Source organism: Mytilus californianus, unplaced genomic scaffold (assembly GCF_021869535.1).
Source record: "Mytilus californianus isolate M0D057914Y unplaced genomic scaffold, xbMytCali1.0.p SCAF_8, whole genome shotgun sequence".
In the NCBI taxonomy this organism is placed as follows: domain Eukaryota; kingdom Metazoa; phylum Mollusca; class Bivalvia; order Mytilida; family Mytilidae; genus Mytilus; species Mytilus californianus.
Genome location: NW_026262734.1, coordinates 11,343,221 through 11,360,264, shown reverse-complemented (window position 1 = coordinate 11,360,264; position 17,044 = coordinate 11,343,221). Strand labels below are relative to the sequence as shown.

Genomic DNA, 17,044 nt, shown 5'->3' with positions numbered 1-17,044 from the left:
CTATTACGAAACGGGCAGGATGAAATAATCATGTTTTTAAAAGCATTTTGCCAAAAACTTAAAACAGCAGGTAAGATAAAAGATGTTTACCTGAAAATTAAACCTGCAAGGTGTTTCCCTATATGCAAACAAATCATGAACAATATATTCTTTTATCTTTATTTCTATTTTGAATTTTGCCTTGGCGTTCGGTAATTTTTAATACATTTCTATGACTTCAGGGTTTTGTGCGACACATTTTAATTAAATGACTGATTGTTGGTGTTTAACGCCACTTTGAGCACTATTAGTATCCACAGAGAACCATCGACATTGGGGAGGAAAACTGGTAATCCTAGTCAATTAGGATCGAAATTTGTAACCTGTTTTCAAAAGTTTTTGCGATATGTAAATTAAAAATCTTACCGCCCGACTGTACAGTGATCGTTGGTAAAGCTGAAGATGGCTTGTTTTGACTGTAGAATAAAATCTCTAACATAGATATTTTCTCCCAACAGAATTCATAGTTCATTGTGAAATCTTGTTTATTGTCACATCTTAAGATTTTCTCTGTAACAAGCTGGAAAAAAAGAAAACTTTACCTTATAAGGCAAGTGCATTGGTGACATGATGTGTATTGAATAAACATCAAATAATATTAACATCACAGATCTACAGAATCAAAAACATAAGCAAGGATAGACAATATTTTTCTCAGTAAGGACTACAGAATAGCCTCAAACCGTAATATCAAAAAGATAACATGTTACTTTTTGTAATTAAATCGATTAGTTAATTTGATCGCATTTGTATACGTTGTATTATTTTATACTTCTCCAATTTAATATGCTTATTCACAAGCGATTATCACTTCCATGCTTATTTTTCATGGTTCTGATGTTTTCTTCAATTGAAAATACCAGAATATTACAGATACAGTAAAGTCTTGATCATGACTTAACCTAAATCTAAAATTGACAAGGCAATCCTGTAGGAAACAAAATTTTTCGACAAAATGGGTGATTTAAACTTCCATATTGAAAACGTTCAATTCCTTCTAAGAAACCTCCCAGCAACGCTTGCATACGGAGTATATATTTCCGAAAGATTTTCCGGAGCATACATTTCCTACAAGTATCATAGTTTATTGGAAACAGAGTTGCTTTTTACAAGGAAGCTATTGAACCAAGGGTTTCAAGTGAAAGAGTTGAAACTATTCCTTCGAAACGGACGCCAGTTGTCCTACCGAAGGTCGGTATTCTCTCCGGACACTCCGGCTTCCTCCACCTATAAAAACTGACCGCTTCAAAATAGCACGATGGTGCTGAAAGTAGCGTTTAACACCAATCAAGCAATCAATCAATCCGATACTCATTATATAGACGGATGTTAAACAGTCAGTCTAATACAGGACTACACAAAGGAAGATAACCGACAATTGGTATATAACAAAGGTGAAACAGTGAAACACATTACCAATAAACCAGCAAATACATTTCTGAAAGTCGAGATTTCGTTTTGCTTCGGCATCAATAGAATCAAATACTAGTATATAAGACTTTTATATAGAACATAAGTTAGGAGTGCAATAAAAAAAAAAAGAAAAGGAAAATAATAAATAGCTTCTTCGCCTATATATTGACACTGTATAATTTTGAAGAATTTCAAACCATAGACGTCTTTAGACATTTCTTTATCGTAGGGAAACGAGTTTTCCTTGAAAAAGGTCAATCCATATATATTCTTCGGACGCAACAAAGTCCTTTTTTTAGTTTTCTAGCACAGGGTTTTACCATCTGTAGAGATTCACCAGCTAAGTAGTCGGTGCTTTAGTACTGTAACGATTAAACCATAGTTTTTAAATTCTCGTTTGATTAATTGATCAATTGTTAAATTACTAAGGTTCAAAGCCCCTTTCTTTATTATTTTGTGCCCCTTCTGATCATATAGCTCTTTGCATGGTAAGGTTGTTATAAATTATTGACTGTATTTTTTTTTTGGTATGAGCGCTACTGATGGAGGTAAATCTATATTAGCCGTGCGGTAGCAACAAATTTGTATTTTCATTAAATATGAATTATATATGTATATCCCATTTTATTCCTATTACAGACAATAACGTACTCCAAAATACTTTAACTTTGATTAACTTTCAAATGAAAAGATGCTTTTCGAAGCTATCATAAGTAAAGCACGTGCAGGATAAAAAATTTGAGAAAAATATATTCCGTTCAATGGGTTTTTCCTGTCTGATTTTATGACCCGAAAACAATCAAATTGGAAACTAAAGGTAAAATAAAAATAAATAAAAAATTTAAGACCAAAACAATATTTTAAAGTTTTAAATCCGGTTATATCTAATATAAAAAATTTGAACTGATATTTAATAAAAAAATCCCCCCAAAAAATAATTACAGAGCTTTCTTCCACATCCATAAATATAACCTTTAGAATAATAAATTTGTAATGATAGCATTTTTTTCTTCAGATTGAACTATCATTGACTTACCATACTTTGATTTGCATACAGTAATATTGACTGGTCTTTATGGCGAATATCCAAAGCCCATCCTCTTAAAATAAGTGTATCATTTCTGCCACAAGGTAACGCTATAGCAGACATTTTAAAGCACATGCCGGAAAAACTGTAATTGTTGTTTATATTATTCACACCAATGAGATAAAGTGAGCAGGGAGGGTCAATATGATGCCCATCGGATATGATTTGGAATGTTTTCTCATCTTGTGTAAGTGAAAATACGCCACACATGCTGGTATTTTTAAATCTTCCTACAGAAACTGGAAGTAAAATGTTATATAGTACAATGTGTTTCATGAAATTGCGTAACATTTGTATCATTTTATTTTTCTTATTTCAATGTAGAACAAACAAGAGATTTGGCACGATGTAAAACCTGGTTCAACAAACCGCCTTCATTCATAACTAACTGTAATAATTAATAGAACTTTCTAAATATTCAAGTTTGAGCGTTCCGGTTGGAGGTAAACTAAGGGTATCGAATGGTAAAGTAGAAGTGATCCGTTGGAAATTTATATGGACGTTATCATGAATAGGTTGATCTATTTTGAATATTTTGACACAGACGACCACTGATATGTTCCTCTGTTATAGCCTCTAATCCGTTCTCGTTTTCTGATAGCACAGAAGGCCACTTATCATCGAACTTTTACTTAAAACGACTAAAATGACGGGTGCTAATAGAAACGGAAGCATTTGAGTTTAACCCGGTTTCCGATTGGGTTTGTGTTGCTTAGAACTTAGTTCCTGTGAAGCGTTTTGTGGACTGTTGACTGTCTTTTTGGACAATGAGTTTTGTAATTTTTTATTACGGTTTAGGGTTTGGATTGCCCCTTGTTTCTTTGTTACAGATAAAATGGCAGAACTTTAGTTGCAATAGTAATTTCTCACTTTAAACGGTTTCAAATGTTAAGGCTATTGTTCAATACATAACATACCAGTGAATGTAGTGACGTTTTGGATTTCAATGAACTTAATCTATGTATTACTGGTAAATTATCAAGTCACGGATAGTGTTCCCACATACTTTAAACTTTTATCTAATTCTTAAATAGATACAAAGATGTGGTTTGGCTGTGAAAAACTTATTTCAAACGGGATAGCATATCTGTAGCTTCAGTGGTTGTCGTTTTGTGCTTTATATCATATTTGTTTTTCATTTATTGTATTGTAAATATATCAATTTCTTGTTAGAATAGTTTTACATTGATCTTTTGCGGCCGTAATGGTTTTGCTCTTTGTTGAAGGCCGTACGGTAACCTATAGTTGTTAACTTCTACGTCATTTAGTATCTGTTGGAGATCTAGAGTTGTCCCATTATCAATCTTACCACATCTTCTATAGATACATTTAAAAAGGTTACATACTTTTAATAAGTCCATACTTAGTTTAGAATTCAAACCCCCGAATATATCAACCATCAGAACATATGGAAACCAACTGTTATATTCCTGACTTGGTACAGACATTTTCAGAAGAAAATGGTGGGTTAAATATAAGATGGAAAGTCTTGAGTTTATTTGTTCTTTCTAACTTTTTATCGGAGCGTTCGATATGAAAACACAAATTTGGCGTGTTTATATTTAGTTTTTTTTATGTACGTTAGCATACTATTGTTAAGAATAATTCACCATATCATTCTATGATCTAAATAACTTACTGTGTCATGCATTTTTTCTGTATGACTTACCATTTTCGTGTTTAGTATATATAACTTCAGTGGTGGCGATAGCCATAACAATCAACAACACGTTTAAGCAAAAACATATGACAACCATTTTGGAGTATTCCATTGAAATATATCAACTGCTCTACAAAGTAAATGATGTTTTTTGTTATATTTGTTTTAATTTCCTGTAATATTAGACATACTTTTGTTTTTTATAAAATACCAACGAAAGAGGAAGTAATAAAATTGAGAAAGGAGGAAGAGGTAAAACGAAACTCGACGAGATTTGTACAAGTGGTTAAGCCCAAATATTATGTAATTCTCCCAGAAGACAAAACACAGAAAAAGGGGTAAAAGTTAATCAAAAACCCTCAGTCCAAAAAAAAAAACAAACAAAAAACAGAAAACAACAGACAACACAATAGCTAAAATGAAAACGACGAAAAGACAAACAGGATTAAAAAAATAACTACAAAAAATTAAAAAAAAATGAGTAACATGAACTCCATCAAAATGGGGGTCAATGCAGGAATTCACGGAACAAACCATTTTAAAATTTAATATGTTTCCAACCATACAAAGAACCATGAACGACACTATTGTACCCGCTATAAAGAATTTTCTACAAATTAGCTTCGTATAGTCATTAGATTGATCGTAGATCGTTTCCCGCCTATCCTAGTATAGATTATTGTGGTTACTGTCATATTTTCGTTTGTTTGGTAAATGAGAGGAAAGTGTAAATTTAACATACAAAACTAAAATATTTACAAAAGAGCTAATAACAAAACCTTTGGTAAGAAACTTTTGATTATATGATTCAGGTATATAGTTATCCAATATTAAGAAACATAATTGTCAAACAGCCTTTTAACTAACTTTGTTGCAATGCATAGATAGTGATCAATCTTATGTTATGAGTAATGATATACTCTGAAGTAATACAATAACATACGTTGATATCATATTTGTTTAATAAATCTGATGAAAATAATCATACAAATATATAAGGTAAGAATATTAAGTAGCGTTACAGTCAACTGATATCCTTTAATTCTTTAAACGGTCTATAGATTATTGTCAGGATACTTCTATTCAAAGTTATTCAAATGTTTACTTCCTAACAATAATCTATCTTGATTTCTATTGTCAAAATATTAGAGTAATAGGTAATATTATGATCTCTTATCTTTGACATCCAAGCATACTCTTTAATGTCGAATGTTATTGTTATAAATGCTTCTAATTCTTAATATATTAATCTCTATCTTATGTCATCTATCTCTTTTGAATTATAAAAGGTGAATAATTTAATAGATCACTGGGTTTAACATAAGAAATATGTTGTCCATAACAAATGTTGATGAAATTAATTTCAGAGAACCTTTCGCCTGATTGCTAATGTTTTCTCCTTTTCTAATTTGGCCATTTGTTTAAGCTTTAGAGATCTGCGTATGTTTGTTTAGTTAATACATTTTAAGTGCCCGATTCAGTCTCATTTAAAAAGTAGCCTTCCCAACTTATTTTTTTACAAATGAAATAACTTTAACTGTACCAGTTTTACAGCACCAGATGCGCGTTTCGGAAATTATGTCTCTTCAGTGATGCTACAGGACAAAATATTTGAAAATAAAAAAAATTCCACAAACGTTGCAGAGCTGAATACAAAAAAAAAGATGGACAAAGATCTCATAGAATGGATGTTTTACTACTTACCTTAAGAGTCAAGGAATATTCCGAAAATTTGACTAAAAATAACCAAATAAATGCAACGAATAACTTGATCACTATAGAGAGAACTAACCAACATGTCTACATCTTCTAGAGACAACATGATAAGGCAACTGTATTGAGAACGAAATATGTGGATAGATTGAACATTACCTATTTGATCTCAAGAACAACAAATAGGACATCTAGAAGTCACCGTAAGGAGGGACAGAACCCTCAATATATGTCAATTTTACATGTTCATTTGTTATACACAAGGACATGTTTTACTAATGTTATATGAATTATATTGATGAATACATTTAATACGACAGAGATACAAGGTATATTTAATACCTGCACGATTCATTGAAATATGAATAATAGACAATTGACCTAGATTAACACCCTTGATATTTAAATGATATCTTGTTAGATTGTTAACATAACAGCTGATCAGTGTCTGTTAACTTCAATTCATGTTACATTACACAATATGTTTAACAAGGAGATGTGGTACGATTGCCAATGATTTGTACTATTAAAATTATGTGAAACTTATTAATCACTTAAGCCAAAATTCAACAATAACAGTACTACGGTTCTGACATTATTTATAACATATACTTATTGGAATTCCCAGTTCATAAATTTAGAAATTATTAAGAAACTCCGGTTCCCGCTCCCTGACCTCAAGCTTACGATAGATGTATTTGGATATTCTGTTTAGGTCTTTTTAAGTCATATATATAGCTCCTAACGTTTCAGAATATTTACGCATCCTTGGCTTACACATTTTTAGGTTGCTGCTATAGTTCACTCCCATCCTCTTTATTCTAAAGTTGTTTGGATTTTGCACAAATACTTCAATATATACCTTCACCTTGCTATAGGTCTATTTTAAAATGTGAATAGAATAAGATCACTTCCATTTTTAACTTTTTGCACTAAATCATATAAAAGGAAACTTTTCGGGTTATTATAAATCTGATTTGAAGCACCTGATCAATCAAGATCTGTGTTTATGCTCAATGCACACAAGAATAGATAGTTATCCTTTCAGTGAACAATAAAATATTAAAATTGTTCAACAATGAATTTCATTGTCCTCTGGGTTATAAAACACGATGCAAGATTTCGATCTAGAAAAAAAATGAAAATTGATTTTCTAGTATGCGTTTTACGTGATATTTTGCTTTGCCTTTATACAGGAAGTCTCAGATCGGTCGTTCCGCTTTGTACTTGTATGATATATCTTGTAGTCAGACAGATTGTTCGAGAGCTAACATTCTTACCAATCAAAGGTAAAATAACAAAAATACCGAACTCCAAGGAAAATTCAAAATGGAAAGTCCTTTATCAAATGGCAAAATCAAAAGCTCAAACACATCAAACGAATGGAAAACAACTGTAATATTCCTGACTTGGTACAGGCATTTCCTTATGCAGCAAATGGTGAATTAAAACCTGGTTTTATAGGTATAAACCTCTCACTTGTATGACAGTCTCATAACATTCCATTTTATGACAACAATGTGTGAACAAAACAAACAGACATAATAGGTAAAAATGTCAAAAATAGGGGTACAGCAGTCAACATTGTGTTATGATCTTAATCAATATAAAAACAAACAAATATGTCAACACGTCAAGGTGTTAAATAACATTAGGTGATAGTATTCCATAAATTCTGTTTACCATAGTACAATGCATCAAAAGTCAATTTTCGTTTATATAATTTATTTAAACATATCTACAATTTTATTCTTACATTATTATTCAACTTTGATTTAAATAACATCAAGGATACCTATAAATATAAGATAGAAACTCTCCAAATGACAATGCTATACCAGAATTAGTTCAATTAGCGATATATATAGATACATAAAAGCTTCACAGATACTTTGCATTCTATTGATAATTTATAATGTTGACTGTCAAATACTAGAATCATGTGATTGTTTAACAAAATGTACTAACAAAAGTATCGAACTTTAAATTAACCTTACTTACGGTCAATACGTTCATTTGATATAGCTCTCTGAATATTAACGACAAATTCTTCAATCTCAATGCTTTTTCAGAGTTAAATTTAATAGATAAAAATATTTGTTACAAGGAAAATATAAATTTAGCATTCCAAGAAAAATCAATGTAGATGCATATCTTACCAAGTAAAGCAGGAACATTAATCACGCAACAAAGGTATGGGCAAAAATGTTTTAAATTTAAAGACACACAACTGTGTGTTACACAATTTAAATCCACCTCATGTTATTCACTTTTTAAAAAAATGAAAACACTATTTCAATAAAATAAATGGGTAGGAAGTTTTGTCTCACTATGCATTTTATATTTACTATATAAAATGAATTGCGTTACGATAGATAATTAACAGGAATCAGCAACAGCATTCATGCTAATAAAACTGCAACCGGAGTTTAATGTACCGGAAGAACACACACCTATATTGCATATCATTGGAAAGAGGAAAAGGTGAATAATAAGAAACGTTTGCATTGGTCGTAAAAACCCTGTATGGTCCCATTTTTGTGAAATTGAGTTCAATGGTCAAACAAATTTTCTGAGATATAATCAGTAAAAAAGATTTTATCACAGATATAAATTGCAAAGGATGTCAAAGTGATAAGTTTGGATATTTGTTTGAAGAGCCACCATTTCAAAATGGGGTTAATATTTAACCTTCTGATGTTTGTCCATTTATGACACAAAAAATGTAGATGTGACCTTGACCATTTGCCTGTACCAATTGCAAGTCAGGAGTATGACAGTTGTTGTCCATTCGTTTAAGGTGTTTGTGCTTTTGATTTTGCCATTTGATTCGGGACTTTCCGTTTTGAATTTTCCTTGGAGTTCAGTATTTTTGTGATTTAACTTTTTTTTCACATCGACTAGTTTCTCTATCTCAATCTCATATTTTTGTCACTCAAATAGAAAATCCTTTTTTCGAATGATATCTTTTTGTTCTTGTTTACATAGAAAAAGTGCGTTAAATTCCTCAATCATAAACTGCCGATATAAGTTTAATAAATTTGTTCCACAAATGGTAATTTATATATGTGTTCAGCAATCCGAGGACCTTTGATGAGATACGCATCGAAACTAATTACAATGAGAGCCTGAAATTGAACAAAACATTAATTTTCTAATATTTGAAAAAAAACTACCGAAAACCATGATATGAGGGGTACCACGTAAATGGGCTGAATTACAAAACTACAAATGTGACCAAAGAAACTTTGAACTACCAGACGAAAATCAAACTATAGATAATATCCTATCAATTTAAACAATTTTCAGCCGTGGGCTTTTTCTGTATTTGCATAACATATCGTACTGGAAACAAACTTCTTAAGTTTTAGTTTAGGAATTTTGGGTCATCAATGCTCTTCAACTTCGTGTTTTAATTTGACTTTTTATCATTTTTGATTCGAGCTTCACTAATGAGTTTTATATTGACGAAACGCGCGTCTGGCGTATCAAATTTAAATCCTGGTATCTATGATGAGTTTATCTAATTCAGAAATTGAAAAAAGGATTATTCAGTGACATGTTTTCTCCAAACTTTTATTTTTCAAATAAAAAAAAAACCAAACCATGAAATGTTTCCTTTTCTACATTTTAGTCTTACATAACTTATTGTGAGCTTTCCTTTTCTATGTAGCACCTGTATACGGATTATATATCTCCCAGTTGAAACGATTTTCCATGGCTTGTATTTCCTATCATGATTTCCTTGATAGAGGATTGCTGCTTACAAGGAAGATATTAAACCAAGAGTTACAAGTGGTGAAGTTAAATCATCCCTTTGTAAATTTTACGGACGCATACACCGGTTGGTTGGCCGTTTTGGAATATCTGTTTCACAGATGTCAACGGATGTGATCCAATTGTCGTAACTACAATCCCGTCCGCTTTTCCCCGTATGTGACCTATCGAATTAGACTGATCACCAGGTTTGTATTAACATGAGCAACACGACGAGTGCCACATGTGAAGTAGAATCTGCTTACCCTTCCGGCGCACCTGAGATCACCCCCGGGTTTAGTGGGGTTCGTGTTGCCAAGACTTTAGTTGTGTTTTGTGTACTGATATTTGTTTGTTTGTCTTTTTTTTAGCCATGGAGTTGTCAGTTTATTTTCGACTTATGAGTTTGGTATCTTTTGCTTCTCTGTTATAGCTATATAACATCTCAAATTGAAAAAAGTTGTTTTCATAACCCTTAAAGACGTTTCTGTTACTTGTACTTTTGTACGAATTGTACCGATTTTTGCGTTATTTATTTGAAAACTGCAGTAGATAGTGAAAGACCGAACTCTTCAGCTGACACCCAAAATAAATCTAGTTGAATTGTTTAAATTGTATTGAAAACTGATAGGTGAGCGTTACTGGTTTCTTGAAGCCTTTTGTTCTGATTTGTGCATAAGTGTTACAAAATAATATACGGAATCATAAAAAGTTGTTTTCCTATATGCAACTACATGTATATAACATGCTCATGTGCTTGTCCCAAATTTAAAACTTTTGTCGCCCATTGTGTATGATAATGATTTTGTCAGAGCCAATCCGCAAATGCGTGATGTCATATCACTTGTTTATTTTATAAGAGTAACACGACTGGTTTCAGACTTGGAGCAGGAATAGCTGACCCTTACGGAGCATCTGAGATCACCGCCAGTTTTTTTGTGGGGTTTGTGTTGCTCATTCTTAGTTTTCTAGGTTGTGTTTTGTACACTGTTGTTTGTATTTTGGTCGTTTTTCGTTTTCTTTTTGCCAAGGCGTTGTCGGTTTGTCATCGACTTATTATTTTTAATATTCCTTTAGTATCTCCGCCTCTCTTTAACATGCTTACATAAATGTTCATTGGTTTGATTGAAATATCTGCGTGATCAGTACATAAATTTGACAATAACCCTAAGGAGCAGCTTGGTATTTTTTTTCAGGAAGACTTATGCAAATGTTTAGGTTCAAATTAGAACCAAAATGAGTTTGTTCTGCTCATTAATTTGTTAATCCTTTTCCTCCTGAAGCGGTAATCTTCTACATGACAAACATACAATACAATAAACATCTGTCCTTTATAAACTGTATAAACAGCTGTATTTGTGCATGCTTTTAATATATGATGTATGATGTATGCTGCATTGCCTTCTCGTGTGTAAGGGGTGATTCCGGATCTGATGATCCTTCCAGATCAATTTTGTTTGTGTTATAAGCTCTGCATCAAAACAGTAGCAACGACGACAAAAAGACATATATTTACCTGTAAAAAATTATATCAAAAATACACGTGAAAGATACAAAGGGGTATAATTGACGATTTGTCTGATTTTTACTTCATATAAAAAGATGACAAACGTGACGATTTTATTGTCCTATTGCTATTCCGTCTTTTCTATGATGGACTTGTTCAAATGGTAACTTCTATAGACTTTTTACTTTCAAGTTGGCATAATATGTTTGTGTTCGAAGTAATTATCTTAAAGGTACATTGTACTATGTAGTTTTGTACTCAAAGGATCAACAATTGTCTTATGAATACATTTGTAGTTTGAAACAAAATTGAAATGTTTCGTTATTTATGCTGTGAAATTTTGTACAAATGGCTTTGGCACTGTTAAAAATATTGTCTTCCTACCGTATATGTATGATGTTACTGTATGTAATTTATCATAAAATATTTACCGACATCAATTTAGTAATGAAGGTGACCATGTCCCATATATGTACGAAAAGTTTCTGAATTTGCGTTCAGTTTCTGCAACCATTCCGAAATGTGGATTTACTTGTGTATCTTTTTACTTGTATCTGCATGTATATTTTGTTTTTTTCATCAATTTCATAGAGCAAAGGTATATTATTGAACTGATTTTTGTTTTGAAACTGCTAACCTTTCCGGACTACAAGTTTATTGTCGAATCACATTGCTTGCTATTTAGTTTTCTATGTAGTGTTTTGTTTTTGATGGTGGGTTGGTAGTCAATGACAGTATTATCAGGGCAGTAGTCAATGAGTCGGTCCTGACATGATTTATAATTTACCTTTATAAGGTCCTAGTTTCATTTGTTTGTATTTTCACATCTAGCATTGTGGCTAGAAAAAAAAAACTAATGAGAATTTTGAGAATGATTATGATAATCCAATTTGGCGGACGTCTGTGTGTTCTCCTTTTAATTTAAATATGTTGAGCGACATACTAGTAGTTATATATCATTATCATGCATATTTTGACTACTTAAATTCGTTCAGAAAGAGTCACATGTTCAAATGTAATTTCAAAGGTAGACTGAAAATGGCAGATAAATAAGTGATATTGCACAGTTATTTCCATTTAAAAATCGAAATCTAAAAAACTGAATACTCTGCGATTCAATCGTAACAGCCAATCAAATGTATTTCTTCCTAATCGTGGAATATTGACAATAATAATAAAACAATGTGTAGACTTTCTATGATGTCGAAACGACGATATATCGACCTTAACAAGTACATTGACCTAGGACTTCGTCCTCAGTCGACATACTTACTTCATGTCAATTCATCCTCGTATTTATAATTGAATAATAAGGTTAACAACCTGAATTTGACAAACACCATTAAAATCTAGAAAAAAATGTAAATGCACCATAATCATTACGCGATTTAGACATTTTTTGTTCAGGATATTTATTTTCAAATGATCATAGGAGATTATCCCCCAAGGTTGAGTGGGATATTTACTTACATAACCATCCTGTTGTCGAAGAAATTGGCGTCCTTCAATATCCAATTGCTGATTTAAACAAATGCTTTTTTTATACAAAATTGAGCGATCTTTTAAATGATATATATCTTTTTTTTCCTTATTCTAGTTTTAATCTTAAAAAAATGTAACAGGATAGACAAACTTTTGCAAAATTGGGCACAAATAATTAACTCAACTCTCTCTAATGTGTCGCATCTTTGAAAATTTGAAGTAGTAATTTTCTTTCTTGTCCAATTATGTAAATTCGATCTCAAATCAACCCTTCTTTTGCAACTTCATCTCTAAACGTTGTACATTATTTTGAAATGACGAAGTCAATACAGTCTGAAATGCAGCTAATAAATACACTTGTTAACAAGTATCGTACTGTTGGAAATGATTTATCGAAAGATATGAAGTCCCTTCAATCATTTTGACATACATTATTTGTTATTGCAAAACAAAACAAAAAAGATAGATAAATATGGAAATTTACAAATAAGATGATGCGGTATTATCCTTCAGAGACCAAATGACATAAGAATTAACAACATCTATATCTACAACTAGAGGTCACCTTCCGACCTTCAACTTTGAGCAAAACTAATACCGCGTGGTAAGCTATAAAATGCACCGAAATGACAAATGAACAATTCATGGCTTTACAATCTGTCGATACTTGTGTCTTGGCATTACAAAAGGTCATGTTTTTCTCTGACTGTTTATGACGTCTTTACACTAAATCCATTGTGTGTTGGATGTGTACTGATTGATAATTTAGTCTTAGATGCATGATTTCTTTTATTAGTTGTTATTGGCTTTGAATTAGCTGTCAGTAACTTGGGGTACTCGCAGATCTGTACTTAGTGTCTTTTTGTTGTTGAGATGTATAAGCACCCGTCCACGTCCACTCTCTGTTTTTGTTAGATGTATTTCTATTTGTATCCATCTGATAAGTTAAGCCTTTTTCAACTGATTTTTATAGTTTGTTCTTATGTTGTCCTGTTACACCACTGTCCCAGGTTAGGGGAGGGTTGGTGCCTTTAAACTAGTTTAACCCCTCCACATTCTGTATGTGCCTGTCCCAAGTCAGGAGTCTGTAATTCAGTGGTTGTCGTTTGTTGAAGTATATCATATTTGTTTTTCGTTCATTATTTTGTACATAAATTAGGTCGTTTGTTTTCTCGTTTGAATTGTTTACATTTGTCATTTCGGGGCCTTTTATAGCTGATTATGCGGTATGGGTTTTACACATTGATGAAGGCCGTACAGTGACCTATAGTTGCTTATTTATGTGTTATTTGGTCTCTTGTGGAGAGTTATCTTATAGGCAATCATACCATATCTTCTTAGTTTTATATATACTTGGCTTTGCGATAGCTTCCGGTAACTGCGAGTACTCCTTTATCGGTGCATTGTATCTATTGTAATTACATATGTTGTGCTTCATACAGATCTATTGAGTTTAGCCATTTGCAACTGATTTTAACAGTTTTATTTTTGGTATACTGTAACAACACTGTCCGAGGATAAACAAGGGTTGAGCGCTCACAAATATATTTAACTATGCTACATTCCTTATGTGCCTGTCCAAAATCAGGAGCCTGTAATGCAGTTGTTGACGTTTGTACATGTCTGTCATATTTGTTTTTCGTAAATTGCATTGTTATAAGTTAGGCCGTTAGTTTTTAAGTTTGAATTGTTTCAAATTTAGCATGTTGGGGCCTTTTGAAGCTGACTATACGGAATTGATTTTCTCATTATTGAAGGCCTTTCGGTGATGTATGAGTACTTATATCTACGTCATTTGAACTCTGGAGAGTTGTCTCATTGGTAATCCTACCACATCTCCTTATAATATAACCGAAATTGTACCACATCTATTGTTTTATTTAGACAAAGTGTAATGATATGCGACTGACTTAACATTATGCTATAAGACGGTACCTAATGCAAAGCTACAAAATTGACCTAGCATAATGCTATTAGATTGTACCCAGTGTAATACTATAAGACTGTACAAATTGTAATAGTTTAAGGCTTCATGATCGTAATAACATTAACGGTTCTAATTTTACTGCACCAGATGCGCATTTCGACAATAAATGTCTCTTCAGTGAAGGTCGAGTGCAAAATATTTGAAAATCCAAAACTAATAAAATATTGAAGAATTTATAAACCAAAAAAGAATGTACCATGATAGTTCAAAATGACCTGCTATAAGAATTTACCCAGCATGCTTTTAAAACACTGTGACTTTTGTAAGCCAACATGAGTGTTTTTTAATAACTACATACAGCTATAAGAATTTACCGAGTATTGTGCTATGAGAATGTACTTTATTATCAAAAAACACCACGCTGAAGTACGTCCATTATTCATTTTTCATTATTCAAAATTCAATAATGAATAATGAAATAGTTCACTATTCACTATTCAATGTTAAGTGATGAATAATGAATAATGAAATAGTTTGTGTTTCATTATTCAAGTTGGAGCGGTGAATAGTGAAATAAAAATAAAAAAAATTGACTGTGACATTATAGCTATATCCCGTATTTATACATTAGTCTTTTTGGTGTTATCTAACAAATATTCAAATTGATATCAGAAAAAATAAATAAAAACACTCTTTAAATTTTAATTTGATTTATTTATCTGGTTCCTAGTTTCGGAGGATAAACTAGTGGGTTTTCCTAACTATTTTTAACAGAAATTCCTTGGTTCAATGTATGGACGACCAGAATACCAAAACATATATATATAAATTAAAAAATACTCTATGTGGTCTTTTTTTATTTTCACTGGACCTTTGCTATTCTTCATCCTCTAATTATAGATATAACAGGTCTATTGTTCAGCAATGACCATTAGAGGGGTTACGGAGGACCTAAATGCCAAAATACGCGTGAAAATTAAGAAATAGCCAATTTTGAATAATGAAATGGATATTTTGAATAATGGAATGGACTGCTGCGACCCTTTAGCCCCTAATTATAGATATACCTTATACCTCATTCGAAAGCTTATTAAGAGAGAAACAAAAGGTATGTAGTCAATATGTTCGTAACGCATATTAGAGGAGTAACGAAGGACCTAAATATCGAAATACGCGTGAACATTAAGAAATAGCTTATTTTGAATAATGGAATGGACTGCTGCAACCCGTCAGTCCATAATCAAGGAAAAATGTATACACCAAATTAAAGCTTATTGATAGAGGAATAAGCTGAGTATAAACGATATGTGCCGCAATGACCATTAGAGGGGTTGCGGAGGACCTAAATGCCAAAATACGCGTGAAAACTAAGAAATAGCCAATTTTGAATAATGAAATGGATATTTTGAATAATGTAATGGACTGCTGCGACCCTTTAGCCCCTAATTATAGATATACCTTATACCTCATTCGAAAGCTTATTAAGAGAGAAACAAAAGGTATATAGACAATATGTTCCGCAACGCATATTAGAGGAGTAACGAAGGACCTAAATATCGAAATACGCGTGAACATTAAGAAATAGCTTATTTTGAATAATGGAATGGACTGCTGCAACCCGTCAGTCCATAATCAAGGAAAAATTTATACACCAAATTAAAGCTTATTGATAGGGGAATAAGCTGAGTATAAACGATATGTGCCGCAATGACCATTAGAGGGGTTACGGAGGACCTAAATGCCAAAATACGCGTGAAAATTAAGAAATAGCCAATTTTGAATAATGAAATGGATATTTTGAATAATGGAATGGACTGCTGCGACCCTTTAGCCCCTAATTATAGATATACCTTATACCTCATTCGAAAGCTTATTAAGAGAGAAACAAAAGGTATATAGTCAATATGTTCGTAACGCATATTAGAGGAGTAACGAAGGACCTAAATATCGAAATACGCGTGAACATTAAGAAATAGCTTATTTTGAATAATGGAATGGACTGCTGCAACCCGTCAGTCCATAATCAAGGAAAAATTTAAACACCAAATTAAAGCTTATTGATAGAGGAATAAGCTGAGTATAAACGATATGTGCCGCAATGACCATTAGAGGGGTTACGGAGGACCTAAATGCCAAAATACGCGTGAAAATTAAGAAATAGCCAATTTTGAATAATGAAATGGATATTTTGAATAATGGAATGGACTGCTGCGACCCTTTAGCCCCTAATTATAGATATACCTTATACCTCATTCGAAAGCGTATTAAGAGAGAAACAAAAGGTATATAGACAATATGTTCGTAACGCATATTAGAGGAGTAACGAAGGACCTAAATATCGAAATACGCGTGAACATTAAGAAATAGCTTATTTTGAATAATGGAATGGACTGCTGCAACCCGTCAGTCCATAATCAAGGAAAAATTTAAACACCAAATTAAAGCTTATTGATAGAGGAA

The 17,044-nt window shown here is 32.1% G+C and overlaps 1 protein-coding gene across 8 annotated transcripts in view; it reads right to left on the bottom strand.

Annotated features, from left to right (window-relative positions):
• LOC127712352 (uncharacterized) overlaps positions 1 to 17,044 on the bottom strand; it is a 143,248-nt gene that overhangs the window by 21,747 nt on the left and 104,457 nt on the right. For 3 of the 8 annotated variants that reach the window (XR_007987052.1, XM_052218720.1, XM_052218727.1), the window contains exons 1-4: positions 8,072 to 8,126; positions 4,209 to 4,329; positions 2,489 to 2,778; positions 406 to 559 (exon numbers count right to left, since the gene is read on the bottom strand). Coding sequence is in view for 7 of the 8 variants with exons in the window: in XM_052218720.1 (XP_052074680.1) it covers positions 406 to 559; positions 2,489 to 2,778; positions 4,209 to 4,311 (547 nt within the window). In the remaining variant the exon portion in view is untranslated. Of the gene's footprint in view, positions 1 to 405; positions 560 to 2,488; positions 2,779 to 4,208; positions 4,330 to 5,903; positions 6,925 to 7,913; positions 7,998 to 8,071; positions 8,127 to 17,044 lie in introns of those variants that run through there. The other 5 variants (XM_052218726.1, XM_052218723.1, XM_052218724.1 and 2 more) reach the window with 3 other exon arrangements.